At 43.6% G+C, this 27,532-nt stretch overlaps 2 protein-coding genes across 6 annotated transcripts in view; one reads left to right on the forward strand and one right to left on the reverse strand.

Moving 5' to 3' along the window:
- The first annotated feature begins 1,640 nt into the window (after positions 1-1,640).
- Positions 1,641-5,985, forward strand: LOC115130520 (rho GTPase-activating protein 24-like). Its single transcript, XM_029661753.2, has 2 exons — positions 1,641-2,657; positions 3,655-5,985. The coding sequence occupies exons 1-2, from the start codon at positions 1,795-1,797 to the stop codon at positions 3,890-3,892; spliced, it is 1,101 nt and encodes a 366-aa protein (XP_029517613.2). The 5' UTR covers positions 1,641-1,794; the 3' UTR covers positions 3,893-5,985.
- Positions 4,355-27,532, reverse strand: part of LOC115130519 (mitogen-activated protein kinase 9-like) — a 35,675-nt gene continuing 12,497 nt past the window's right edge. For 2 of the 5 annotated variants that reach the window (XM_029661747.2, XM_029661748.2), the window contains exons 6-12: positions 27,289-27,454; positions 17,097-17,168; positions 16,556-16,738; positions 15,991-16,115; positions 14,167-14,230; positions 13,977-14,045; positions 4,355-6,251 (exon numbers count right to left, since the gene is read on the reverse strand). In XM_029661747.2, coding sequence (XP_029517607.1) covers positions 6,115-6,251; positions 13,977-14,045; positions 14,167-14,230; positions 15,991-16,115; positions 16,556-16,738; positions 17,097-17,168; positions 27,289-27,454 — 816 coding nt within the window. In that variant the 3' untranslated portion in view covers positions 4,355-6,114. Of the gene's footprint in view, positions 6,252-13,976; positions 14,046-14,166; positions 14,231-15,990; positions 16,116-16,555; positions 16,739-17,096; positions 17,169-21,042; positions 21,115-27,288; positions 27,455-27,532 lie in introns of all 5 variants that reach the window. The other 3 variants (XM_029661749.2, XM_029661750.2, XM_029661751.2) reach the window with 3 other exon arrangements.

The following is a 27,532-nucleotide window of genomic DNA, read 5'->3' on the forward strand; positions in this document are numbered from 1 at the left end:
CAACCATTCATGGATTTTAAAAAGAGAAACAAACCGAGCACCTACATTTCATGTACAGTGCTAGAAAAAGGATACTATGATTCAGATAAGGTTTGGAAGATGATGGAAGCAATTCCTGCCGGTTACATTTTTGCTGATGACAAGGTACACCACCCATTGAAAACACACTTACCATATAAAATAGCTAATAGCCCCATCTGGTGGTCAAATGTTCCATAGCAACATCTGTGTGTGTGTGTGTGTGTGTGGCTATGGCTTACCTCCAGAACTCAGCTCTCTAGCCTGCAGTGTGTAAGGTGCATTAACACAAACTGTACTAAAAGCTTTCAGTTCTAATGAAATGTTTATCTTTGCCCATGTTTAAGTGACTCACAATAGGGAAGCTGTATCCTCCTGCCTCTGTCTCCAACCTCATCTCTCTCTGTGGTTAAACAAACTGTAAAATAAGAAGAGGTTATCACATTTTCACTATACAGTAAGCCAACCTCTCAGTCTAAATCCCCCCTCTCCCACTGTGTACTCAGGGTAAAAGCTATAGTCTAGGAGTTGTGAGACTATGATTCGTTTCCTGTAAGGTAGGTTGGTAGCTGCCCACTGGTTCTGAGTATGCTCTGTGTGAGCGTGCGTGCGTGTGAGTACTCTCCATAGATCAGCTGAATGGCCTGGGCTAAACTGTGGGGTGACTGACCACCATCACTCTTCTCACACTGTTAAATGCGACTGACACTTGGTTCACTGCATCCCACAGAATTAGCATGGACAGGTGCCATAAACCAAGAGAGTGTGGGAGAGGGAAAGGGGGAGGGGAAAGAGAGATAGAGAGAGAACAAACAGAAGTAGAAACAGATTGACTGAGATAGAGAAACTACCATATCTATTGGGTGAAATACCACAGTGTGCAACCACAGCAGCAAGATTTTTCACCTGTTGCCACATGAAAAGGGGAACTGAGTGTCAATTGACACGGTGACGTCTAAGTCAGTCCAGAAGTGTGCCAGCATTTGTGCCATTGTACCCTGGTAAAGGGGAGTGTCTAACCCTGTATGCTCCAATCAGGAAGCATTGCCTGGCAACCACTTTCATTCCTCTCCGGTGTCGGGGGGTTTATTGCAGTGTGTGTGCCCGCATACAGTATCTATTTTTGTGGTTGTAGCTAGTTCTGAATGTGTGTGTCTTCAGGAATGAGCCAGGCTGAGTTACACTCTGGTCAGTCCCTCAGGAGCTGTTATGGTGCAACAGCTGAAGTCAGGGCTGCTTAAAGACACAAACATGCACGCTCACACACACGCTCTCTCTCACACACACACACACACACACACACACACACACACACACACACACACACACACACACACACACACAGCTGCTGAGTGAGAGCTGCAGTCCTTTCCTCAGACGGCCACAGTACTCCTGCTACCTGCCGCCCACCAGCCGCGTCAAGGACACCGAGGAGAACCAGGCAGGGGGTCCTACACACACTTCCCTCCCAAGGACTCGGCACTCCTTCCAGGGGACAGCCAGCAGGGACCCTCCCTTGCACCTCCAGACAGACTTACAACCAGACTTCAGACCTCTCCTTGACTAAACTGACAGCAGAGGAAGGTGTCACTACTGCACCCCTCGAACCCTCAGCACCCCCCTCACCGTGCCGGACCCCCTAGGGTGAGGTAGTGACATGGAGCTGCCCTGCCTGCCCCCGAAACCCCCACCACAGCCAGCTCCTGCTCCACCGACCCCTTGTACGACAACTGTCTACCCCATGCCGGGAGAGGGAGGGATAGAGGGTTTAGGGAGATGGAGAAGGAGAGAAAAAGGGAAAGTGGGGGACTTTGCAACCCTGCTGTAACTGGAATCCTTCACCCCTCCTCCCCCCCTGGCCTGGCCCCAGCTGCAGCTGTGGTTCCCACACTGGGAAGGGGGAGAGATGGAAGAGGAGGGGAGAGAGGGGCTGGCGTGCAGCCAGCTCACAGTCACTGCAGCTGGGGAGGCCTGGGAAGGCAGGGCTGGGACATGGGGACAAACAGAGGAGAGAGAGGAGGAGGGAATACGGGAGTGCAGGAGGTGGAGAGCGTTCGGCATCAGCAGAGCCCCAGCCCGAGCGACGGAGACACACACGAGAGCGCTCTTTCCGTCTACGACAACCTCCACGCCGTGACCCCCACCGAGGACGCTGCCATGGAAACCACTGTGACCTTCCCCACGCCCCAGCGTTTCCTGAGGATCCCAGTGCCGGTCTCGGTGTTGATGGAGGATGGAGGGGTCAGCGGGGAGAGTAGCTCCTGGTCTTCCTGTGAAATCCTCCTTGCAGGGAGCAGCGCCAGCAATGGACCAGACCAGTACCAAGACCTGGACCCAGAACCGGACTTTAACCAGGACGAGCCCATGTTCCAACTCCAGCCATTGATCCAACCACAACCCCATCGACCAGATAACTTCTCCCATCTCCAGCCCCTTGTCCCACCTCTACAGGCTTCTGCCACCCATCCAGTCGAGCCTCTCCAGCCTTCTGGTCCGATCCCTGTACCTGTCCCTGGGGCCCGGGTTCCCCCTCCCCTGCCCTTGGCAGACCCCTCAGCCAGCGCCCTCCGCAGCCTCCTCACCAGCCTCCAGCAGCAGATAGCCAGGCAGAGAGAGGAGTATGAGGAACGCATACACAGGTAAGAACTTCGTATCATGATCTAATGTGCAAACACATATAATGAAAAACATGGTGACATGGTTTCTCTGTGTACTTTCAGTGATAAGGAGTTGCAAAGGTTTTCTATCCAGATAGAAAACCTGTGTGTGTCCACTCTGCTGTTTCCCATGACCGCCCCTCCCCCCTACCCCCACATCCTGTTTACTGACAGATATCAGTCATGGAATATTCCACAAACACTTTTCCTGCCCTTTCTTCTATATTTATTTGACATGTCATTAGTACGCACACAAGGAATGAATGCCACAAATGGCATATTAAAAAACACCGAATTCAAAACCGACAATTACACACTTCATGAAATTGTTTTCTTCGGGTGGAGTAATATTATGCTTAAAAACCCAATGCTGCCATGACTGTCTTTTTGAAATAGAGGCTGTTTGTGGGGTGGATGGGAAAAAAAAAGCTATATAAAAAGGTATGTGCTAACCTAGACACTAACACATACCTCACTACTGCTGATATAGACAGACAGTGGATGCCTGGTCAGATTGAGACTAAACTGGCCATACAACTAAAATTAGGAGCATACAGCACACAGGGACGATGACGTCTGACTGTCACATAGGCTAATTCACCATCCTTAGCCCTAACCCCACTCGATCGAGGTGTTGGCTCAGGACCCCTCTCTCTTCCTTACCCTTTTCGCTCTCCTCTCCTCCTTCTCACTCTGTCCCCCTTACCCACTCTCTCCTTCGAACACTTAAGGAAATGCAATTGAGATTCTCCCATGATTCCTCACGTCTTCGCCTCGCCATTTTAAGAGGCGAGAGGACGCAATGAACCAAGGAAATGCAATTGAGATTCTCACCAAAAGTCTGGAACAGAGGAGCGAGGTGCTACAGGGAGAGGTGTTTGACCTGATGGCTAACCTGGCTCAGCAGAGTTAATGTGCCACCCCCATTTTCCTAATATTCTCTCTCCACCCCCCACCCTTTGTCCCCCCCCCTTCCCAGTCTGGAAGAGAGGAACGAGGCTCTCCAGGTAGAGGTGTTTGACCTCAGGGCCAACCTGGCTCAGCAGAGGCGGTGGTACTCTGTGGTCCAGGCTAAGATCTTGGAGTCAGAGAGGGGCCGGGCTGCAGCAGACCTCCGAAACACAGCCCTGCAGAGGGAGATGGAACAGTTCTTTGACACCTTCGGAGAGCTCAACAACGAGGCCAAGAAGACGGAGAAAATCGTCAGGAGTTTCTGAGACTGACCTTTGGCTGAGGGGTGTGTACTGTGTGTGCTGAGGAAGTGAAGTATGTATGATGAGATTGGAAGTGATAAGACAACTGTCTTTAAACTAAGACTATTTACACAATCTTTAAGGCCAGCTGGAGAGGAAACATTTGAGTATGAAGCGCTGCCTTCAGGAATTCTAATGGATTATGGAATGGTTCATTATCAGAAATGTGCATATTCATAAGCTACAGTATATTGTCCATGGATTCAGACCACGGGCTCATACACCTTTATCTTGCGTCATGTTTGGCTCATCTTTGATGATTATATCACACCTCTCTATTAGCACTTTCTAGTGCTGGGTCGGGATCTGGAACAGATGATTTGCCAGTTCGGTGGGGGAAGCGCAAAAGGCGCTCACACACATCTAGAAGGTTCTGAACTGGTATCGATGTACAGTACCTCTGCATTTACAGCAATTAACAGCACATTCTTTGAGTTGTCCACTTTTAATTGATGGGGAAGGACAACATGAAGGCAAAGTGGTATTGTGAAACAGCATGTCATCGCAGACAGTACATTATGAAAATGAACAAAATAAAAGAAAATGAACAAGATAAAAACATGAGATGTACAGTTTGTACACAGTGAATATTTTAAACATGGTACACACACCTCAGTCCTTAACAAATAGGATGTAAAGAGTGAGCCGGACACTCCTCTGGTCATTTAAGGCATGATGAATGAATAAGGCTGTCATGGAAAACAAATATGGGGCACAGTCCTCATCTGACTACATTATGTCCGTTTGTGCATATCCATCACCCAACAGAGTTACTTTTCGACAAAATCTGTTTAGTTCTATCTATGCAGAGTTCTGCTCCAGAACTTCAAGGTTCAGAATCACAACTAGGTATTGTACAGTTATGTGACATGTCCACATTCCAAACCAACAGCTGTGCTCCACCACTGTGTGACTGTCCTTCCGTCCATAGGCATTAATCTACCAATGGTGGTTGTCCTTGTCTTGAAGAAGCAAAATCCATTTGAGGAACGACGAGGGGACAGCATGGTACCGATATAGCACACACACAAGAAAAGCACAGTGAATGTGACACCATGCAAGTTGAACAACAATTGTTAAGTTGCTACATCTCTAGATACTCAATTTCAATATAATGTTTTATGTCATGATTTCTCCCAAAGGATTTCCAGTGCTGATGGAATGGTTTAGAATAAGAGGCCCCATGCATTTGACCCTATGCATTTGACCCCATGCATTTGATCATCAATAAGACGTTTCACAAGGGTCTTGTTGTGTATGGGTCAAACATCATCAGTGGTGTGCAACATTTAGCGAAGAACTCAAACTAAATACAAAACACATGGACCTTTTTTTGTACTCTCAAAATGTACAGGATAATGATATTTCAATATACACATTGTACCTTACGGCATATGGGTTGATTGTACTATATGAAGATGTTTCTATGGGTACATTGAATGTCTAACAAACAAATATGCCTAGCTATACATCTACGTGCATTATCAGAGCTTTAGCTGGATACGATGACATACATTACACTTATAAGGAAATAAAACCTTAACATTGCAACCACAGCCACCCCTGGAGGTCAGGAGGAGTAACAGCTCCAAACCACATCGCTCACGACAATTAAAACACTATACTCAACGCCGGCACCACTCTCACTTGTTCTCAACACTGCTACCTAACTAAAACAAATCTAAAAACGTGATTAGTGGTTGATCGGCAGTTGAACATTTGATGGTTTGATAATGTGATCAATGCTTTGTTTGTGTAGCTGTAGCATGCAGAAAGCAGCTGTTCAAATGTAATGGTTAAAATCTTTATAACCTTAATTGAAAACAAAAACAAAATAACATTTTTTTTTAAAGGGTAGGCAAAGTAAATATCAAGTCCCTTGCCAAGAATTCTAAAGACAGATATTCAAAATGGAAGAATATATTACAGAACACTTCAAATATTAATATTTTAACTTGCGCCTCTTACACACAGTCAGAAAAATAAGGCTTAGGATAGAAGTGAAACACTGCTCTGGGGTTACAGCTAAACTATACCTGTCCAAGATCACACAATTTTTCCTTTAGAAAAATAGACCTATGCATGGAAGTTAGAGAGAGAGAAAAATGGATACGGAAAGAAATATGAAGTAAGCGAGACAAAGCAAGCTAGAATAGAGAGAAAAATATACACTTCCTGGTGCGATCTCATTGGCTCTCGTCCAGGTGTCCAGTGAGTGTGTCAATGCTGCTGCTGTCAGTGTCGGAGGCCAGGGTTTGCTCTGTTGACATGGACGAGATGTCATTGGCCGAGGACGACTGGGAAGCCAACCCCCTCACTGCATCTATCACAAAGAAAGACAGACAGCGAGAGAGAAAATATAATAGGGTTTATACTGTATGTCTAATGCAGTTGTCATCAACCTTTTCCGAGTCAAGATCACTTTCGCAGTCAAAAAGGAAGCCGAGATCTAGTGTTCAGCTAAAAAAAAAAAGAGACTTAAATGGCTTAAATTTGTTTTTAACTACCTAAATAAAAACAATTCTGTAGGAAGAGTCAGCCTAATCACAACATATTGGCTAAATGCTTAGCAATATTGTTCTTCTCAGACCATATTATACACTGCTTAAAAAAATAAAAGTGAACACTTAAACACCACAATGTAACTCCAAGTCAATCACACTTCTGTGAAATCAAACTGTCCACTTAGGAAGCAACACTGATTGACAATAAATTTCACATGCTGTTGTGCAAATGGAATAGACAACAGGTGGAAATTATAGGCAATTAGCAAGACACCCCCAATAAAGGAGTGGTTATGCAGGTGGTGACCACAGAACACTTCTCAGATCCTATGCTTCCTGGCTGATGTTTTGGTCACTTTTGAATGCTGGCGGTGCTTTCACTCTAGTGGTAGCATGAGACGGAGTCTACAACCCACACAAGTGGCTCAGGTAGTGCAGCTCATCCAGGATGGAACATCAATGCGAGCTGTGGCGAGAAGGTTTGCTGTGTCTGTCAGCATAGTGTCCAGAGCATGGAGGCGCTACCAGGAGACAGGCCAGTACATCAGGAGACGCGGAGGAGGCCGTAGGAGGGCAACAACCCAGCAGCAGGACCACTACCTCCGTCTTTGTGCAAGGAGGAGCACTGCCAGAGCCCTGCAAAATGACCTCCAGCAGTCCACAAATGTGCATGTGTCTGCTCAAACGGTCAGAAACAGACTCCATGAGGGTGGTAGGGGGCCCGACGTCCACAGGTGGGGGTTGTGCTTACAGCCCAACACCGTGCAGGACGTTTGGCATTTGCCAGAGAACACCAAGATTGGCAAATTCGCCACTGGCGCCCTGTGCTCTTAACAGATGAAAGCAGGTTCACACTGAGCATGAGACGCCGTGGAGAACGTTATGCTGCCTGCAACATCCTCCAGCATGACCGGTTTGGCAGTGGGTCAGTCATGGTGTGGGGTGGCATTTCTTTGGGGGGGCCGCACAGCCCTCTATGTGCTCGCCAAAGGTAGCCTGACTGCCATTAGGTACCGAGATGAGCTCCTCAGACCCCTTGTGAGACCATATGCTGGTGCGGTTGGCCCTGGGTTCCTCCTAATGCAAGACAATGCTAGACCTCATGTGGCTGGAGTGTGTTAGCAGTTCCTGCAAGAGGAAGGCATTGATGCTATTGACTGGCCCGCCCGTTCCCCAGACCTGAATCCAATTGAGCACATCTGGGACATCATGTCTCGCTCCATCCACCAACGCCACGTTGCACCACAGACTGTCCAGGAGTTGGCGGATGCTTTAGTCCAGGTCTGGGAGGAGATCCCTCAGGAGACCAGCTGCCACCTCATCAGGAGCATGCCCAGGCGTTGTAGGGAGGTCATACAGGCACGTGGAGGCCACAGACACTACTGAGCCTCATTTTGACTTGTTTTAAGGACATTACATCAAAGTTGGATCAGCCTGTAGTGTGGTTTTCCACTTTAATTTTGAGTGTGACTCCAAATCCAGACCTCCATGGGTTGATAAATTTGATTTCCATTGATAATTTGTGTGTGATTTTGTTGTCAGCACATTCAACTATGTAAAGAAAGAAGTATCTTTATTCTTTTTAAGAATATTTCATTCATTCAGATCTAGGATGTGTTATTTTAGTGTTCCCTTTATTTTTTGAGCAGTGTATTTCCACACTCAAGCTTTGATAATAAAATAGATCAGTTGGTATAGCACTTGCGAGGCACAGCTGAGCATTAATTGAAATCATTTGAATTTTTATTTTACTGGACTTGGTTCCTGCATCTGTCATGGTGCTTTCAAGACATCTGGGAACTGGGCGGGGGGGGGGGGGTAAAATCACAACGTCAGAGTTCTAGAAAAGATGCCCGAGTTTCCGAATTGAAATTCAGAGTTGAATGACCATTCAAAACAGAGAGAGCAGCAGAGGGTCTGCCTCTCACGGTCCCTACTCCCTCCTTCCTTCCTTCCTTTCCTCCGGTGAGACTGACCAGAGAGAGGGGACACAGTCTTCCACCTGATGGCGAAACTCGAGTCGCACCTCATGTGACAAACATTTTATTTGATCTGCCTCATGCACAAATTCATGTTGTTCCTATGACCAGAGAAAGTAATATATTCATCGATATTATAAGACACAATGAGCTGCTAATAATAATATTTAAATAGGCAGGGCTATTGATAGACTTGGCTACTAATTCATTGCAGCTGCAGCCCGAGTGGACATAGGGAGAAGCACATTTTATGTTTTGTAATTAGTGTTGAATGAAAGACGTGAACTCACAAAAAACGAATTGACAGTCTCTCTCTGGTCATGGTTTTTAAATCTCACGTAGGCTAGTATCCAACTTCGCTGTGGTCGGGGAAGCTGTTGGCACGGTGATTTAAGCTATCTGATTGGCCATAGCAGGAGACGCACTCGCTTTAGCCGGTCCACCGGGAAGGTGGAGTTGGTCTTTTTTTTGTGTTTTTTTTGTTTGAATTTGTACCCCTTTTTCTTAACACAGCGCGCATCCAACCCGGAAGCCAGCCGCACCAATGTGTCGGAGGCTACACCGTGCACCTTGGTTAGCGCGCACTGCGCCCGGCCCGCCACAGGAGTCGCTGGTGCGCGATGAGACAAGTACATCCCTACCGACCAAGCCCTCCTTAACCCGGACGACGCTAGGCCAATTGTGCGTCGCCCCACGGACCTCCCGGTCGCGGCCGGTTACGACAGAGCCTGGGCGCGAACCCAGGGACTCTGATGGCACAGCTGGCGCTGCAGTACAGCGCCCTTAACCACTGCGCCACCCGGGAGGCCGGAGTTGGTCTTTTCAAACAAATTAAATGGTTCCAAATGGGTAAACTTTGCCTACCCAGTGTGCAGGGCTTCTGAATCAAGTACACCTACCGCCTACAGCACAACATAAAATAAATAAAAAGAACGCAACCTTTTGTCGTTGCCTTTTATACAGAAATGTTTGGTGATCGATGAGGAATGCCTTGAAGAGCAACGAGTCGATCGCGATCCACCGGTTAGTGACCACTGGTCTACTATATACCAGGTAGGGATGGACATTTTTAAAATATTACTATTCAAATAATACCATGAACCAATTTTTAGGCTCTTGACCAAACAGAATGACACAATGCCACAAAAGCAGTTATTTTCAGGGTGCTACTCCAGTGTTTTTGGCGAACAGTAGCCTAGGCTAACAACAACAGTGAAAGACAAGTCTGATGTTCACCATAATAGAACTGATTCTGTTTCAAAAGAAGGTGTTTTGCATTGATCTGTGTCAGGTCTTGTGCACCATCTGTTGGTGCGCGACTATAGGCTAACTGCTATTTGAAGTGAGGACAATTTGGCCAGCAGAGATATCCTTGTCTCATCGCGCACCAGCGACTCCTGTGGCGGGCTGGGTGCAGTGCACGCTGACCAGGTCGCCAGGTGTACGGTGTTTCCTCCAACACATTGGTGCGGCTGGCTTCCGGGTTGGATGTGCGTTGTGTCAAGAAGCAGTGCGGCTTGCGTTTCGGAGGACGAATGGCTCTCGACCTTCGCCTCTCCCGAGTCCGTACGGAAGTTGCAGCGATGAGACAATTGGATACCCACGAAATTGGAGAGAAAAAAAAACCAAGATAACTCAAACAAAATAATTTTATGCATCCTCAGAACTGTAGGCTACATTTACGGTTCGCAACTGTAAACAATTTACTTTCAAAACCATCTGAAGCAGCAGTAGCTCAATGCATGTACGTACATAAATACTACATTTTAAAATGTGTGTTTATATTTAATGAAGAATTTCAAATGTCATTGTATATCCTTTTTCATTGTTAAAATAGGCCCAATTCTTTTGTTGTTTTAAATACTTCCATCCTTTTGGATATTAGAATATGAGAATAACCGTGCCCATCCCTAATACCTGGCAGGGTCCACCAGGATATTAGAATATGAGAATAACCGTGTCCATCCCTAATACCTGGCAGGGTCCACCAGGATATTAGAATATGAGAATAACCGTGTCCATCCCTAATACCTGGCAGGGTCCACCAGGATATTAGAATATGAGAATAACCGTGTCCATCCCTAATACCTGGCAGGGTCCACCAGGATATTAGAATATGAGAATAACCGTGTCCATCCCTAATACCTGGCAGGGTCCACCAGGATATTAGAATATGAGAATAACCGTGTCCATCCCTAATACCTGGCAGGGTCCACCAGGATATTAGAATATGAGAATAACCGTGTCCATCCCTAATACCTGGCAGGGTCCACCAGGATATTAGAATATGAGAATAACCGTGTCCATCCCTAATACCTGGCAGGGTCGACCAGGATATTAGAATATGAGAATAACCGTGCCCATCCCTAATACCTGGCAGGGTCCACCAGGATACCAGGATATTAGAATATGAGAATAACCGTGTCCATCCCTAATACCTGGCAGGGTCCACCAGGATATTAGAATATGAGAATAACCGTGCCCATCCCTAATACCTGGCAGGGTCCACCAGGATATTAGAATATGAGAATAACCGTGTCCATCCCTAATACCTGGCAGGGTCCACCAGGATATTAGAATATGAGAATAACCGTGTCCATCCCTAATACCTGGCAGGGTCCACCAGGATATTAGAATATGAGAATAACCGTGTCCATCCCTAATACCTGGCAGGGTCCACCAGGATATTAGAATATGAGAATAACCGTGCCCATCCCTAATACCTGGCAGGGTCCACCAGGATATTAGAATATGAGAATAACCGTGTCCATCCCTAATACCTGGCAGGGTCCACCAGGATATTAGAATATGAGAATAACCGTGTCCATCCCTAATACCTGGCAGGGTCCACCAGGATATTAGAATATGAGAATAACCGTGTCCATCCCTAATACCTGGCAGGGTCCACCAGGATATTAGAATATGAGAATAACCGTGCCCATCCCTAATACCTGGCAGGGTCCACCAGGATATTAGAATATGAGAATAACCGTGTCCATCCCTAATACCTGGCAGGGTCCACCAGGATATTAGAATATGAGAATAACCGTGTCCATCCCTAATACCTGGCAGGGTCCACCAGGATATTAGAATATGAGAATAACCGTGTCCATCCCTAATACCTGGCAGGGTCCACCAGGATATTAGAATATGAGAATAACCGTGTCCATCCCTAATACCTGGCAGGGTCGACCAGGATATTAGAATATGAGAATAACCGTGCCCATCCCTAATACCTGGCAGGGTCGACCAGGATATTAGAATATGAGAATAACCGTGTCCATCCCTAATACCTGGCAGGGTCCACCAGGATATTAGAATATGAGAATAACCGTGCCCATCCCTAATACCTGGCAGGGTCCACCAGGATATTAGAATATGAGAATAACCGTGTCCATCCCTAATACCTGGCAGGGTCCACCAGGATATTAGAATATGAGAATAACCGTGTCCATCCCTAATACCTGGCAGGGTCCACCAGGATATTAGAATATGAGAATAACCGTGTCCATCCCTAATACCTGGCAGGGTCCACCAGGATATTAGAATATGAGAATAACCGTGCCCATCCCTAATACCTGGCAGGGTCCACCAGGATATTAGAATATGAGAATAACCGTGTCCATCCCTAATACCTGGCAGGGTCCACCAGGATATTAGAATATGAGAATAACCGTGTCCATCCCTAATACCTGGCAGGGTCCACCAGGATATTAGAATATGAGAATAACCGTGTCCATCCCTAATACCTGGCAGGGTCCACCAGGATATTAGAATATGAGAATAACCGTGTCCATCCCTAATACCTGGCAGGGTCCACCAGGATATTAGAATATGAGAATAACCGTGTCCATCCCTAATACCTGGCAGGGTCCACCAGGATATTAGAATATGAGAATAACCGTGTCCATCCCTAATACCTGGCAGGGTCCACCAGGATATTAGAATATGAGAATAACCGTGTCCATCCCTAATACCTGGCAGGGTCCACCAGGATATTAGAATATGAGAATAACCGTGTCCATCCCTAATACCTGGCAGGGTCCACCAGGAGTATTAGAATATGAGAATAACCGTGTCCATCCAGGATATTAGAATATGAGAATAACCGTGTCCATCCCTAATACCTGGCAGGGTCCACCAGGATATTAGAATATGAGAATAACCGATCCCTAATACCTGGCAGGGTCCAAGGATATTAGAATATGAGAATAACCGTGTCCATCCCTAATACCTGGCAGGGTCCACCAGGATATTAGAATATGAGAATAACCGTGTCCATCCCTAATACCTGGCAGGGTCCACCAGGATATTAGAATATGAGAATAACCGTGTCCATCCCTAATACCTGGCAGGGTCCACCAGGATATTAGAATATGAGAATAACCGTGTCCATCCCTAATACCTGGCAGGGTCCACCAGGATATTAGAATATGAGAATAACCGTGTCCATCCCTAATACCTGGCAGGGTCCACCAGGATATTAGAATATGAGAATAACCGTGTCCATCCCTAATACCTGGCAGGGTCCACCAGGATATTAGAATATGAGAATAACCGTGCCCATCCCTAATACCTGGCAGGGTCCACCAGGATATTAGAATATGAGAATAACCGTGCCCATCCCTAATACCTGGCAGGGTCCACCAGGATATTAGAATATGAGAATAAACGTGTCCATCCCTAATACCTGGCAGGGTCCACCAGGATATTAGAATATGAGAATAACCGTGTCCATCCCTAATACCTGGCAGGGTCCACCAGGATATTAGAATATGAGAATAACCGTGTCCATCCCTAATACCTGGCAGGGTCGACCAGGATATTAGAATATGAGAATAACCGTGTCCATCCCTAATACCTGGCAGGGTCCACCAGGATATTAGAATATGAGAATAACCGTGTCCATCCCTAATACCTGGCAGGGTCCACCAGGATATTAGAATATGAGAATAACCGTGCCCATCCCTAATACCTGGCAGGGTCGACCAGGGGTCAATTCCATTTTAATTAGACATTTCAATTCATTTCTTGAAATGGAGAAGTTACGTTGAATTCAATTTGAATTTCAACAACCTTCAAGTTACGGAATTGAATTGGACTGCTAGAATGTTTTGATCTTGGAATTCAATATTTGTACATTTCCCAGTTGATGGAATCAATGCACTTAGTATAAAAAATGGACAGCAGAATTGGTTTAAAAACATTTCAACTTTAATTTCCATTATAGCTAGGCTGTCTGAACAGTGACATGATCAGCCTGAAAGCCTGAGGGATTTGAATTCTAATTTGGAATTTGTGGAATTATTGGGGATAATATTGAATTGGGAATGTCATTCTTGGAATTTACTTAACATTAGAATTGAGAGGAACTGAATTCAAAGACCGAACTGGAATTTTAATTGAATTACAATTGAATTTGTGCAATTAACCCCAACCCTGGGGCCTGGTCCACTAACATTAACCACTGTGTCACAGACACAACAGACCTAGAGGACTTGTTATATAGTACAACCTGTACATTAAAGATGTGATCTTGTATCTGTGTATTGTGTAAAGAATTACCTGACTCTTCTTTCGTCACACCATTCTTGTTCCTCTCCTCCCAGTCTATCAATTCCTCATAAATGAGCTCTGAGGAGAAAGAGTGATTCGTTTCATCCCTGTACAGTCATCTACACTGTGCGTCCGTGCGTGAACGTAACATATCAGAACAGGTGAGAGAGTGCTGTCCCTAGAGGGAGCCACCACCTACCTTTCCACTGTTCGATGCTGTGTTCTCTCTCCTCTAGCTGCTTGTCACAGATCTGTGGGGGAGGCTATTAGATACAACATAGACAACACAGTGACACACATATCAGACCAAACAAATGTATTCCCCATATATATATATATACATACATACACACACACACACACACACACACACACACACACACACAGTTGAAGTCAGAAGTTTACATACATCTTAGCCAAATACATTTAAAATCAGTTTCACAACTCCTGACATTTAATCCTAGTAAACATTTCCTGTCTTAGGTCAGTTAGGATCACCACTTTATTTTAAGAATGTGAAATGCCAGAATAAGAGAGAGTATTATTTATTTCAGCTTTTGTTTCTTTCATCACATTCCCAGTGGGTCAGAAGTTTACAAACACTCAATTAGTATTTGGTTGCCTTGCCTTTAAATTGTTTAACTTGAGTCAAACGTTACGGGTAGCCTTCCACAATAAGTTGGGTGAATTTGGGCACATTCCTCCTGACAGAGCTGGTGTAACTGAGTCAGGTTTGTAGGCCTCCTTGCTCACACACACTTTTTCCAGTTCTGCCCACAAAATGTTCTATATGATTGAGGTCAGGGTTTGTGATGGCCACTCCAAGACCTGGATTTTGTTGTCCTTAAGCCAATGTTGCAACAACTTTGGAAGTATGTTTGGGGTCATTGTCCATTTGGAAGACCCATTTGCGAACAAGCTTTAACTTCCTGACTGATGTCTTGAGATGTTGCTTCAATATATCCACAATTTTCCTGCCTCATGCCATCTATTTTGTGAAGTGCACCAGTCCCTCCTGCAGCAAAGCACCACAAACAACATGATACTGCCACCCCTGTGCTGCACGGTTGGGATGGTGTTCTTCGGCTTGCAAGCCTCCCCCTTTTCCTCCAAACATAATGGTCATTATGGCCAAACAGTTCTATTTTTGTTTCATCAGACATTTCTCCCAAAATTACGATCTTCGTCCCCATGTGCAGTTGCAAACCGTAGCCTGTCTTTTTTATGGCGGTTTTGGAGCAGTGGCTTCTTCCTTGCTGAGCGGCCTTTCAGGTTATGTCGATATAGGACTCGTTTAACTGTGGATATAGATACTTTTGTACCCGTTTCCTCCAGCATCTTCACCAGGTCATTTGCTGTTGTTCTGGGATAGATTTGCACTTTTCACACCAAAGTACGTTCATCTCTAGGAGACAGAACACATCTCCTTCGTGAGCGGTATGACGGCTTTGTGGTCCCATGGTGTTTATACCTGCGTACTATTGTTTGTACAGATGAACGTGGTACCTTCAGGCATTTGGAAATTGCTCCCCAGGACGAACCAGACTTGGAGGTCTACACATTTTTTTCCCCTGAGGTCTTGGCTGATTTCTTTTGATTTTCCCATGATGTCAAGCAAAAAGGCACCGAGTTTGAAGGTAGGCCTTGAAATACAGCCACAGGTACACCCCAATTAACTCAAATTATATAAATTAGCCTATCAGAAGCTTCTAAAGCCATGACATTGTTTTCAGGAATTTTCCGAACTGTTTAAAGGCACAGTCAACGTAGTGTATGTAAACCTCTGACCCACTGGAATTGTGATACAGTGAATTAAATCAGTCTGTAAACAATTGTTGGAAAAATTAATTGCGTCATGCACAAAGTAGATGTCCTAACCGACTTGGCCAAAACTATTGTCTGTTAACAAGACATTTGTGGAGTGGTTGAAAAACAAGTAAATGACTCCAACCTAAGTGTATGTACATTTCCGACTTCGACTATATACATCCCCTCTCTCAAAAATGTGTAACAGTCCACTCACCGCATCTGCCTCTCCTGGATCGTACCACACGTGGATATACGGGTGATTCAGGGCCTCTTCCACTGAGATGCGGCTCTCGGGATCGATCACTAGCATTTTGGACAGCAGGTCCCGAGCTTGACCCGCTGTCATGGAAATGAGACAATGGCACATTCACTGAACTGTTTCTACAGCAACCAAGGCTATCTTGACATCATTTCATTAAGATAGACCCCGTGGTCTCTATGCGACCGCTTAAGCCCACACAAGGTGTTAGATAAGAATACGGATCCAGCTTTCAACTAGATCACTTTGATACAGCAACACACATATTGCTGGATAGTGTTCTTCACTCCTGCTCTTGGAGGGCTACAATGTGAGCCAGATTTTGTTCCAGCCCATCAATAACACACCAATTTCAGCTTATCTATTCATCACTCAGGCCTTGGTCAGCTGAATCTGGTGACGCAGTGATGGGCTAGAGCAAAAGCCTGCGATACTAGAGCCTTCCAGAACCAAGAACTACAAGAAAAGTAAAAAATATATTTTTAAAAAAGATACAAAAATCAGAGGGGAGATATCTTACTCTTGAGTCTGTCGTGTTCGGAATCAGAGGGGAAGGCCCAGTCAGGAAATAGTTCAGCGAAGTTGACCCCTGGGTATTGAGGCTTGTTCATCACATAGTTCCTCACAGTCTCCATCAGCCGGTTCATGAACTCCATGGAGGGAGTACCCAGCACCTCAATCACCTTGTTCCACTGGTCTATGTCTGGACAGGCACCACAGTTAAGGAGAACATGGGTGTGTGTATCACATCAACTAAAAATGAGAGCGAGAGCCCATTCCCATTAGAAAAGGTGAAACAGGCAGCCAGTATAAAATGCTAAATCAGAGGCATCCCAGTTCTTTTTTTCATTATCAATGGAGGTGACGTCTACTGGTTGAGGAAAAACACAATGGAGGTAGTCTCAATCGTCCATGTGGATCTAACCAAGTATAAATACTTATGGAGACAATGGAAGAATCAAGTGCCAGAGAGGAGTGGAGACAGAGGGATGAGGAAAGGGATGAAGAGGAGTGAGATATTGAAAAAAAGAGGGAGTGGGAGAGAGGTGGATGAAGGATACGGTCGGTGCCCTGGAAGATAACGTTGCCCTTCACCATTTCACCCATGATGCACCCCACTGACCAGATGTCCACTGGGAACAGGAAGAAAATGAAAACACACAATGTTCAAACATATGGTTGGTTGTCTTTATAACACAAATCACCAAAATCATAGGAAGACTTACGGCAGTGGTTAAATTATTATATGTTAAATGGAAGAATAATGCTTTAGTTACGAAATGGTTCAAAATGCAGGTTTAGGGACATACTCCAGGCTATTTCCATTCAGAGAGCACTCTCATCAGGATGGGAAGGACAGACTAACTAACTTAACACACAGCCTTTCAGGCTCCTCTCGCATGCTTAGGAGCACTGCTCATCAGTTTACACAGCCGTTTCGCTTTCTCGATTTGCAAGTCGGGGATGAAATAACGCGTGTCCTTGCTGGACACTTTGAAGATGTCAGAAGAACTGTCCACGTGTACTTTACCTCAGCCAACAAGACGAGTAACGAACAGCAAAATCACCAGCCTATGCATAGGCGGCGTTTGAGTTTCACCACAGTTTTTACCATAAAAATGCACCTTTATAATAATGCATCGTCGCATTTCCAGACTTATGTAAAATAGCCTACTATGCATAATGTGAGGAGTAGATTGGAAAATCATAATTTAGGCTAATAATATAACTCTGTCACAGTTCGCAAAGAAAAAAAAAGAGAAAAAAAAAAGACCACGTGTATATTGGCGAGTCCTGGGTTACAGGCTATGTCAGATACGTTTATTCTGTCTTTGCACGGGAGAAACACATTTCATGCAATTCTACTACACTTTATATGACTGGAGACATGAGCAGAATCTTTTTTAATTTTTTTTTTTTTTTTTTTTAAATACGACTAATTACAGGGTAGCCTACTCTGCTGACATTGAAACGGATAAATCAAAACAACGTTGTCCATTTAATAGGCCTACGAGAAGGGGAGACGCAAATAGAATATGACGTCCATCTAAACTGGAGGAAATTGTCCAAAAACAAACTTAAGTGGCATTGACTGAACAACAATAAAGAGTGAACATGCAAGAACCTTTTGTTTTCCAAACTAATGTTTTATTTCTGTATAGACAGGAGTAGGCTAATTAGGCTATATAATTTTGGCAATTTAATTTAAGTTACTTAGGGAAAGCTTAGATTCCCCTAGCCTTATGGATGCGTCACCTATGAGCCTATGGCAATCTACTATTCCCCATAGTAAAAAAGTTTACTATTCTACTGGCCAGCTTGTCGAGAAATAAATAGCCCAAACAGTCTCTGGGACAGTTGTGGGAAGATAGATCCCAAATTCATACAACCACTAGGCCTAGGCAACAAAAATAATACTGAATAGCAATGAATAGATGGAACAGATCATAACATTCATTTAAAATGTAAAGTCTCATTTCTTAACATAATTAGCGCAGTAATGTGCACAAGGCATTTGGCTACCGGACAATGGAAGGAAATTTCAAACCAATAGAATATGAGATAAATAGGCTTTTGGTTTCAATGGCATATGCCCAGGCTACTTTGAAGCAATGTAAAACATGCCTCATAATATGTAGCAAAATGTTCAGTTTTTAAACAATTAACTTCTCTAGGATAGGGGGCAGCATTTGGAATTTTGGATGAAAAGGATGCCCAAATTCAACTGCCTGCTACTCATCCCCAGAAGACAAGATATGCATATTATTAGTAAACACTGTAGTTTCTAAAACTGTTTGAATCATGTCTGTGAGTATAACAGAACTTATGTAGCAGGCGAAACCCAGAGGACAAACCATTCAGATTTTTTGTTTTGTTTTTGAGGTCACTCTTTTCAATGGGTTTGGTGCCGTTCCTACCACTTCCACTGGATGTCACCAGTCTTTAGAAATTGGTTGAGGTTTTTCCTTTGTGTAATGAAGAAGTAGCCCTGTTCAAAACGAGGGTCACTTCATGTGAACTGTTTGATAGAGGCACGTGACCAGAAAGCTAGCGTCAGTTTGTTTTCTTCCTGTATTGAACACAGATCATCCCGTCTTCAATTTGATCTATTATTTACTTGAAAAAATACTAAAAGTTGTATTACAAAAGTAGTTTGAAATGTTTTGGCAAAGTGTACAGGTAACGTTTGAGATATTTTGTAGTCACGTTGCGCAAGTTGGAACCAGTGTTTTTCTGGATCAAACGCGACAAATAAATGGACATTTTGGATATATATGGACGGAATTAATCGAACAAAAGGACCATTTGTGATGTTTCTGGGACATATTGGAGTGCCAACAGTAGAAGCTCGTCAAAGGCATGATTTATAATGGCATGATTTTATTTCTGCATTTTGTGTCACGCCTGCATTGTTTACGGAGGTGCAATCCTCAGATAATAGCATCGTTTGCTTTCGCCGAAAATCCTTTTTGAAATCTGACACGTTGGCTGGATTCACAACACGTGTAGCTTTAATTTGGTATCTTACGTGTGATTTCACGAAAGTTTGATTTTTATAGGAATTTATTTGAATTTGGCATTTTCTCTGGCTTTTGGCCAAGTGGGACGCTACCATCCCACATATCCCAGAAAGGTTTTAAGTAGGTATACGTTTTCAAAAGGCATACTGCTTCCAGCTCATTGCTAAGTGGTGTGTGACTTCCGTTGCCAATGCATTTAAATAGTGAATGGGAAGCCTGCTTCAATTACCAGTTGAGAAATAAAAAGTTATTTTTAAATCGTGGCCACAGAACTATTTAACACGTGATTGCATTTAGAATTGTTGGCAAAAATTGGACTTATAAAAGCACTGTCTGACAGATTTTCCACTCAAAAGGCCCTGTATCACGTGTGATAAATAAGTTGCATAACGAATATACACACGTACCAATTAAATTCCAATAGAATTATGCAAATTGCCCCATAGACCGATAAGCATGACTGGTCAAATGTATTTACATCAACAAATAGGCAGTGGCGTAAAGTACTTAACTAAAAATACATTAAAGTACTACTTAAGTCGTTTTTGGGGGAGGGGGGTATCTGTACTTTACTATTTATATTTTTTGACAACTTACATTATTTTCTTTAGTAATGTACTTTTCACTCCACATTTTCCCTGGCACCCAAAAGTACTCGTTACATTATGAATACAGGAAAATGGTGCAATTCACACACATCAAGAGAACATCCCTGGTCATCCCTACTGCATCTTATCTGGCATACTCACTAAACACAAATGCTTCGTTTGTAAATTATGAGTGTTGGAGTGTGCCCCTGGCTATCTGTAAATTCATATTTTTGGTTTGCTTAATATAAGGAATGTAAAATTATTTATACTTTTGATACTTAAGTATATTTAAAACCAAATACTTTTACTCAAGTAAATTTTATATTAAGGCATCTTTACTTTTACTCAAGTATGACAATTGTTTACTTTGTCCACCACTGCGAATAGGCAACAAAAAAAGCATTATTTCGCAAATGGATTTTTTTCTCCCAGCCTGGCGGCAATTGTGGTTACTAACTTTTGGCCTTCATTTATAAAATGAAGGCCAAAAGCTGGATATTTCTGGCTAAAGCAAACCCTGAGTTCTGGCTAAAGCAAACCCTGAGTGTGTGTGTGTGTGTAGCTGGTACAATAGGATGTGATCAGGGCGTGGATAGTATTTGCTTTGGACTGTGTGCCTTTAACAAATGTTAATAAACCCCTCCCCTGTATTTCTGCCCTGATGAAGACTTAGAGGTATTTTCCTTTGATAAAAGGTCAATTGGAATCTAATGCACTGGAAAAATGTGCCTTAACTTCCTACACAGGAAGTAGGTTTGACTACTGTACATCGATAAAACAAAAACATAAATGGAATACCATTCACTATGCAACACTGCTACATACAAATTCTCATAATCAGAGTAATGTGTCATAAGTGGAATGAACACGCACGCTCTCACACGCACAAAGGATACAGTCTTTTCCAGGGAAGAGGATTTTGTGTGCAATCATCTCAGCCATGATGCAGCCAACAGACCACAGGTCAACTGCAGAGCAGCACAGAACCATCATCAATGGAAACATGATCAAGCGGTATGATCAGAACAGCATGATCAGTCACTGTTCGTTCTCTAACCTTGATCAGCCACCACAATAGTTTAGTAGAATCACTAACTATGATCAATAAAAATATTTATCCAACCCTTCAAAAGGTCCTTGGACACACCAAACATGACCAACAGCACGCCATTTTAAAACCAACCCACTGTGATGGACATTGTTTTTTACTAATAACCAATTTCTGTGTTCATGCAAGTGACTGATTGAACAAATCCTCACTATCAGTATCTGCAATTTGGCAGTACGCCCAGAACCTTGTTTAGAGAAAGGGATATCTCAGTTTCAAGGTCTCAGCTTAGAGAAAAGAAGCCTTGTGAGGTATTGGTCTGTCACATGCATGATCCAGTATTGGTCGTCACATGAATGAATCATGCAAAAATCATGCAAATATAACATATCAGTATATAACTGGGACTGCCCAGTTAGAGCTCCTAATCGACATGTGTACTTGGTGCATTAAGTTTGTTGGAACCACTCCAGCGCGCTGATAATAAACAATGATTCATTTAAAGATTGACTTAGTGTCCCGGTGTAAGAATTTCCATTGGGGGTCTGCGAAGAAAACCGGTGGCACATTTTATGAAGCCTGAGGGTAAATTCCCATTTTGACCAAAAGATGAGACCCGCCCAGACCCTTACTGTGAGCTGCCCAGGAGGAGACATCACCGCGAACAAATGAGGGACAGCAACTGATTACAGTAAGTCCATTTAAAGGAATCTGAATAAAAATATAATCAAAATCAAGGTGAGTAACGCATAAAAAAGGTACCCATAGCCTTAGAGAGAGAAGGCTATTCACAAGTTTTATGAGAAAACTAGCGCAAGGGCATAACGGTACCATGGAAAGCCCCACTGACAGCTGTCTAAGCATTTGTACGAAATGTCTACGTGGTCTGCAGCCACTGATACTAAATATGTACAGAAGATACATATGGTGCAAAGCAAGTAAAAAGAGAATCGTTGAAGATGCACAAGACTAAATACGCAAATTGATTTTCTTCACATGCCTGCATGTAAAAAAAAAAAAGAAGATGTTGGTAATGGTTGACAGTTAAATCCAAATGGATTGAGGTTTCCCCACATCAAGTGATGTGTATTGCTGTTGTCTTCTCATTGTTCTTGTCTTGCTTCAATAACACATATCACCAGACTGGGTCTGTTGGATGGTTGGGATTTCTCCCTTAGGATTAGTCCTGTGCTGCCATCGTGTTAGAAGGTAACAGATGGGGCCTCCCGGGTGGCGCAGTGGTCTAGGGCACTGCATCGCAGCGCTAGCTGTGCCTCCAGAGACTCTGGGGTCGCGCCGGCCGCGACCGGGAGGTCCGTGGGGCGATGCACAATTGGCCTAGCGTCATCCAGGTTAGGGAGAGTTTGGCCGGTATCCTTGTCTCCGTGTTTTCTCCGACACATTGGTGCGGCTGGCTTCTGGGTTGGAGGCGCGCTGTGTTAAGAAGCAGTGCGGCTTGGTTGGGTTGTGTATCGGAGGACGCATGACTTTCGACCTTAGTCTCTCCCGTGCTCGTATGGGAGTTGTAGCGATGAGACAAGATAGTGTAATTACTAACAATTGGATACCACAAAATTGGGGTGAACATTTTTTTTTTAAGAAAAAAAGGTAACAAATATTTTTATTACAATGGTTAAGATGGATTTTCATTGTATTCCATGGTGTTATTCACCCCTAGTGGAGCTTCCTGGTACTTATAAAGACTGTACGCAAACAGGAAGTAGAGAATTCGTTCTGCACGCATAGAAGCAGCTAAAAACAACGATACGGTGCAGGTCTTTCAGTGTAGTTATTTCTTGTCACGCTTCAGCCTCTGAAAATATTTGTTTGTAAATTCAATTCAAGCATTTAGCTAGTGATGACAATCTTGTTATTGATAGAGTTGCTTACATATCAATGTTGGTTGGTTGCATTTACTCACACAAATTGCCTTGCCTTTCATGTACGCCGTCAGCTGTATTACTTTGCTCGTGCGTCATGCAAACTAATTGTAAAATAGACAATACTGTAGTTTTGTTACCGTTTCTAGCGTACTATGCTTTGTTATTAGGGTAATGAAAGGAGTTAGTCAATTACCATATGAGTAACAATTAGCTATATGGTTTGGCGTCATGCCAGATGCATGGTACCTTGGCACGTGCCTTGTATTTTCATGCAACTTCAACTTGAAAGGTATAATGTACAGCTACAATATGTCGATTTGAATTGAATACTAAAGTATATTCTGTTCTGTATTCTGCAGTTTCACATCATAAACGTTTTCAATAATTTCATTAAAGAAAAGTCACGCCTTGGGAGTTTTATTGAAGATTTAGTTGTTAGCTATCTGTCTAGTTTTGCATGGGAACGCAATTCAAGGGCAGAACAAGCCCTCTTGACTCCCTGACCTGTAACTCTGCAGTGAGTTCGCCAAGATGATAGGGGAGTATAAGCCAATTTGAAATATATATATCTAACTCAGCAAAAAACCAGCTCAGTCAGATGATGCTGTGACACACCGCCCCAGACCATGATGGACCCACCACCTCCAAATCGATCCCGCTCCAGAGTACAGGTCTTGATGTAACGCTCATTCCGTCGACGATAAACACGAATCCGACCATCACCCTTGGTGAGACAAAACAGCAACTAGTTAGTGAAGAGCACTTTTTGCCAGTCCTGTCTGGTCCTGCGATGGTGGGTTTGTGCCCATAGACAATGTTGTTGCCGGTGATGTCGGGTGAGGACCTGCCTTACAACAGGCCTACAAGCCCTTAGTCCAGCCTATTGCGGACAGTCTGAGCACTGATGGAGGGATTGTGCATTCCTAGTGTAACTCGGGCAGTTGTTGTTGCCATCCTGTACCTGTCCCACAGGTGTGATGTTCGGATGTACCGATCCTGTGCAGGTGTTGTTAACTGTGTTCTGCCACTGTGAGGACGATCAGCTGTCCGCCCTGTAGCACTGTCTTAGGCGTCTCATAGTACGGACATTGCAATTTATTGACAGTCCTCATGCCTCCTTGCAGCATGCCTAAGGCATGTTCACGCAGATGAGCAGGGACCATAGGCATCTTTCTTTTGGTGTTTTTCAGAGTCAGTAGAAAGGTCTCTTTAGTGTCCTAAGTTTTCATAGCCGAGACCTTAATTGCCTACCGTCTGTAAGCTGTTTGTGTCTTAACGACCGTTCCACATGTGCATGTTCATTAATTATGGTTCATTGAACAAGCGTGGTTAAACCCTTTACAATGAAGATCTGTAAAGTTGATTTTTACGAATTATCTTTGAAAGACAGGGTCGTTTCTTTTTTTGCTGAGTATATTATAATATATATAAAATGGTTTAAACTGTGTTGTTATTCTCTGACATTTGTTTTAGAAATCTGTATTAAGAATATTGGTAGCAGTAATAGTTTGTCATACAATAAATAATTTGTCTGGATTTTCTTGAATCAGAAATGCCCTAAACTAAAAAAAAAACTTGTTCTGGTCTCTCCTTTATGGCGAAAGTGACTACAGATGGTGTCTAGATGCATGGAAGGGATAATTTGACCAAGAACAGTGTGAACCTCATCCCCACTAATCAGCTGAAGCAATGGCGTTCAGTTTGGTCCTTCACCACTTCTACCGTGAGACCGGAGTCCGAGCCAGCATGTACACAGCATCCAGTCGAAGCTATCAACTGCCTTTTACTCTCAGGAGTGAGACACGGGTCCACTTGGAGTGAGCATGGAGAAAGATCCCATTCAAACTTGCTGGTGTACTTGTAGGAAAATGGACAAGACATAATGGACTGTAAAGGACAGTGGCGGCTCAGGTGAGAGACATTATCAAGGGTCATCCACTTTGAACATGTGCCATTGGGAGGACAAACTGAAACACATGAAGAAAACGCCAGAAGGATGAGTGTCGGGAGGGAGGGGGGGGTAAACTGTGTCCGTAATTGATTTAGGCTTATCCAAAATTGTATATTTGAAGTATCAGGTTGATTGTGGAGGTCTGCACACTGAGAAATGTATAGTAATTTTGACTAAGAATGAATTGAGATACCACATCTGTCATTACCACAAGGGATGAGAATAGTTGCCACTGGAAATATAAGAATATACTGTATGTCAATGTACATTCTGCCAGTATCGGTGTGTGCTAAGTTGAGGGTCTTACATTAAAGTGATATTGCTTCAAGTTGGTTCTAAGGTCTACCATTCTAAACTTTGGTTCGACAATTTATCAATAGTTATAATTATGGTTTGGAAAGGCGAGGCTTCTAGACACAGAGCTACACAACTAAAATGTGAGGAGAGACACTAGATTGGGGCAAGGTTAGCCCAAGCTGCAATCTCATTCTTATCAAGGTTGGTGTGAAACTGTTCTCTCTTCCCTGTGAAAGTCAATATGCATGTACCCTAGACCAAATTCGGGAGATCTCTAGAGAAAATTGGCAATGCCTAAAGAATTGCGTAAATTGGGTCTACAAACAGAGAGGCTCTTGACTATCTATTGGCAGTTCAAAGGGGCACTTGTGCAATCAGTTGTATTTATTATGGATCCCTATTAGCTGCTGTTACTCTTCCTGGAGTCCAGCAAAATTAAGGCAGTTTAAACAATTATAGAAACATCACAATACATTCGCAACACACCGTGTGCCCTCAGGCCCCTACTCCACCATTACCGTACTAAATCCATGTGGATGTATAGTGCATATGTGTGTGTGTGTGTGTGTGCGTGCGTGCGTGTATATCGGCGATGAATGTTGTACTTTTGCCCCAGATCACTCCTCTCAATATGACTGATCTCACCGAACACATTGCCACTGTTGTGAAGAATAATTCCCCACAACCAGAAAGGGACGCCTGCAACTTGGTTGGAATCCCTGTTTGGAAGTTGGGGATCCCAAATTGTCAAAATGGGCTACAGCAAGTTTTTTTCCTTTTTTGTCTAAATTGTGTTATTGAACATGCTGTGTATGTTTGATCAATTAATTGCCGTTAATAGATGTATAACCTTTCCTATGATGATAGTGTTACCATACTAATTAGATTGTATAATACAGAACAAAGGGTTTGAAGTGTCTGGTTTCATGTGTTGATTTCCCTTACTTTAAAATTCAAGAAGGCATTTGCACATCTGAGCAAACTTTTTGCAGGTGCATTGCAACAGTTGAATAAGACGAATGAAAAAAGGAAACCGCACACTGCTCTTGAAAGTGTCACGGATCTTTAATAAGCTTATAACGTATCGGCCTCCATCAGAGCTTTCCCCTTACTTTAAAAGGAATATGATAGAGAAGAAAAAAACTAAATGCTTACATTAAAATGCAATGATTATCGTCACACACGTGATAAGTTAAATATGATGGACATTATTACATTTGTTATTTTCTAATAACCAATTTCTGCGTGTTCTGTTGCTGCTTTTCTCAAAACCAATTTCTGTCTTCATGCAAGTGACTGATTGAACGAATCCTCACTATCAGTATCTGCAATTTGGCAGGACGCCCAGAACCTTGTTTAGAGAACTAAATGATATCTCAGTTGTCAAGGTCTCAGCTTAGAGAAAAGAAGCCTTGTGAGGTATTGGTCTGTCACATGCATGACCCAGTAATGAAGCAAACATTATGAACAATGAATAAGCTAAATCATGCAAATACAACTTGTCAGTATATAAGGGAACTAACGGGACTGCCCAGTTAGAGCTCCTAATCGACATGTGTACTTGGTGCATTAAGTTTGTTGGAACCGCTCCAGCGCGCTGATTATAAACCATTATTTATTTAAGATGGAATTCAAGTGTCCCTGTGTAAGAATTTCCACGACACCCCTTTCATAATTCTTCTGCAATTTGTTTTTGTAGGTTGTAACCAGGCACTATGAGGAATTCCAATCACTAACACATCAGCACCTTTTGGAATGGAACAACTCTGTTCAGTGGTACACAATACACAGGACCCAGGACTTGTTAGTGGGTTTGTCAGATTAGTAGCAATTAGGCTGTGTCCTAATTGACACTATTTCCCAAGTTCAATACTTTTAACCAAAGCCAGAGGGTCAAGGGTAGTGCACTACAGGGGAAATAGGGTGTGGTTTGAGACACAGGCATAGCGTTCTTCCCACTTACCGTTCTCCTTGTACTTCATGCCCAGGATGACCTCTGGGGCCCTGTAGTACCTAGTCACCACATAAGGGGTCATCATGAAGTTGGTGCAGGCCGTTCTGGCCAATCCAAAGTCCAGGATCTTCAGAGTACAGTCTGACTTGACCACTATGTTACTGGGCTTCAGATCCTATAGGGAGAGAGGGATAGAGCATACAGCGCATCCGGAAAGTATCACATTTTAATGGTCATATACACATGGTTAGCA

This window comes from Oncorhynchus nerka, linkage group LG6 (assembly GCF_034236695.1).
Source record: "Oncorhynchus nerka isolate Pitt River linkage group LG6, Oner_Uvic_2.0, whole genome shotgun sequence".
Taxonomy (NCBI): Eukaryota; Metazoa; Chordata; class Actinopteri; order Salmoniformes; family Salmonidae; genus Oncorhynchus; species Oncorhynchus nerka.

Bases quoted from the DNA above. Each gene is read 5' to 3' on its own strand.
- LOC115130520 (XM_029661753.2), top strand. From the start codon at position 1,795: ATGGAGAAGGAGAGAAAAAGGGAAAGTGGGGGACTTTGCAACCCTGCT. The intron at 2,658-3,654 runs GTAAGAACTTCG...CCCCCTTCCCAG, and splicing joins TATGAGGAACGCATACACAG to TCTGGAAGAGAGGAACGAGG.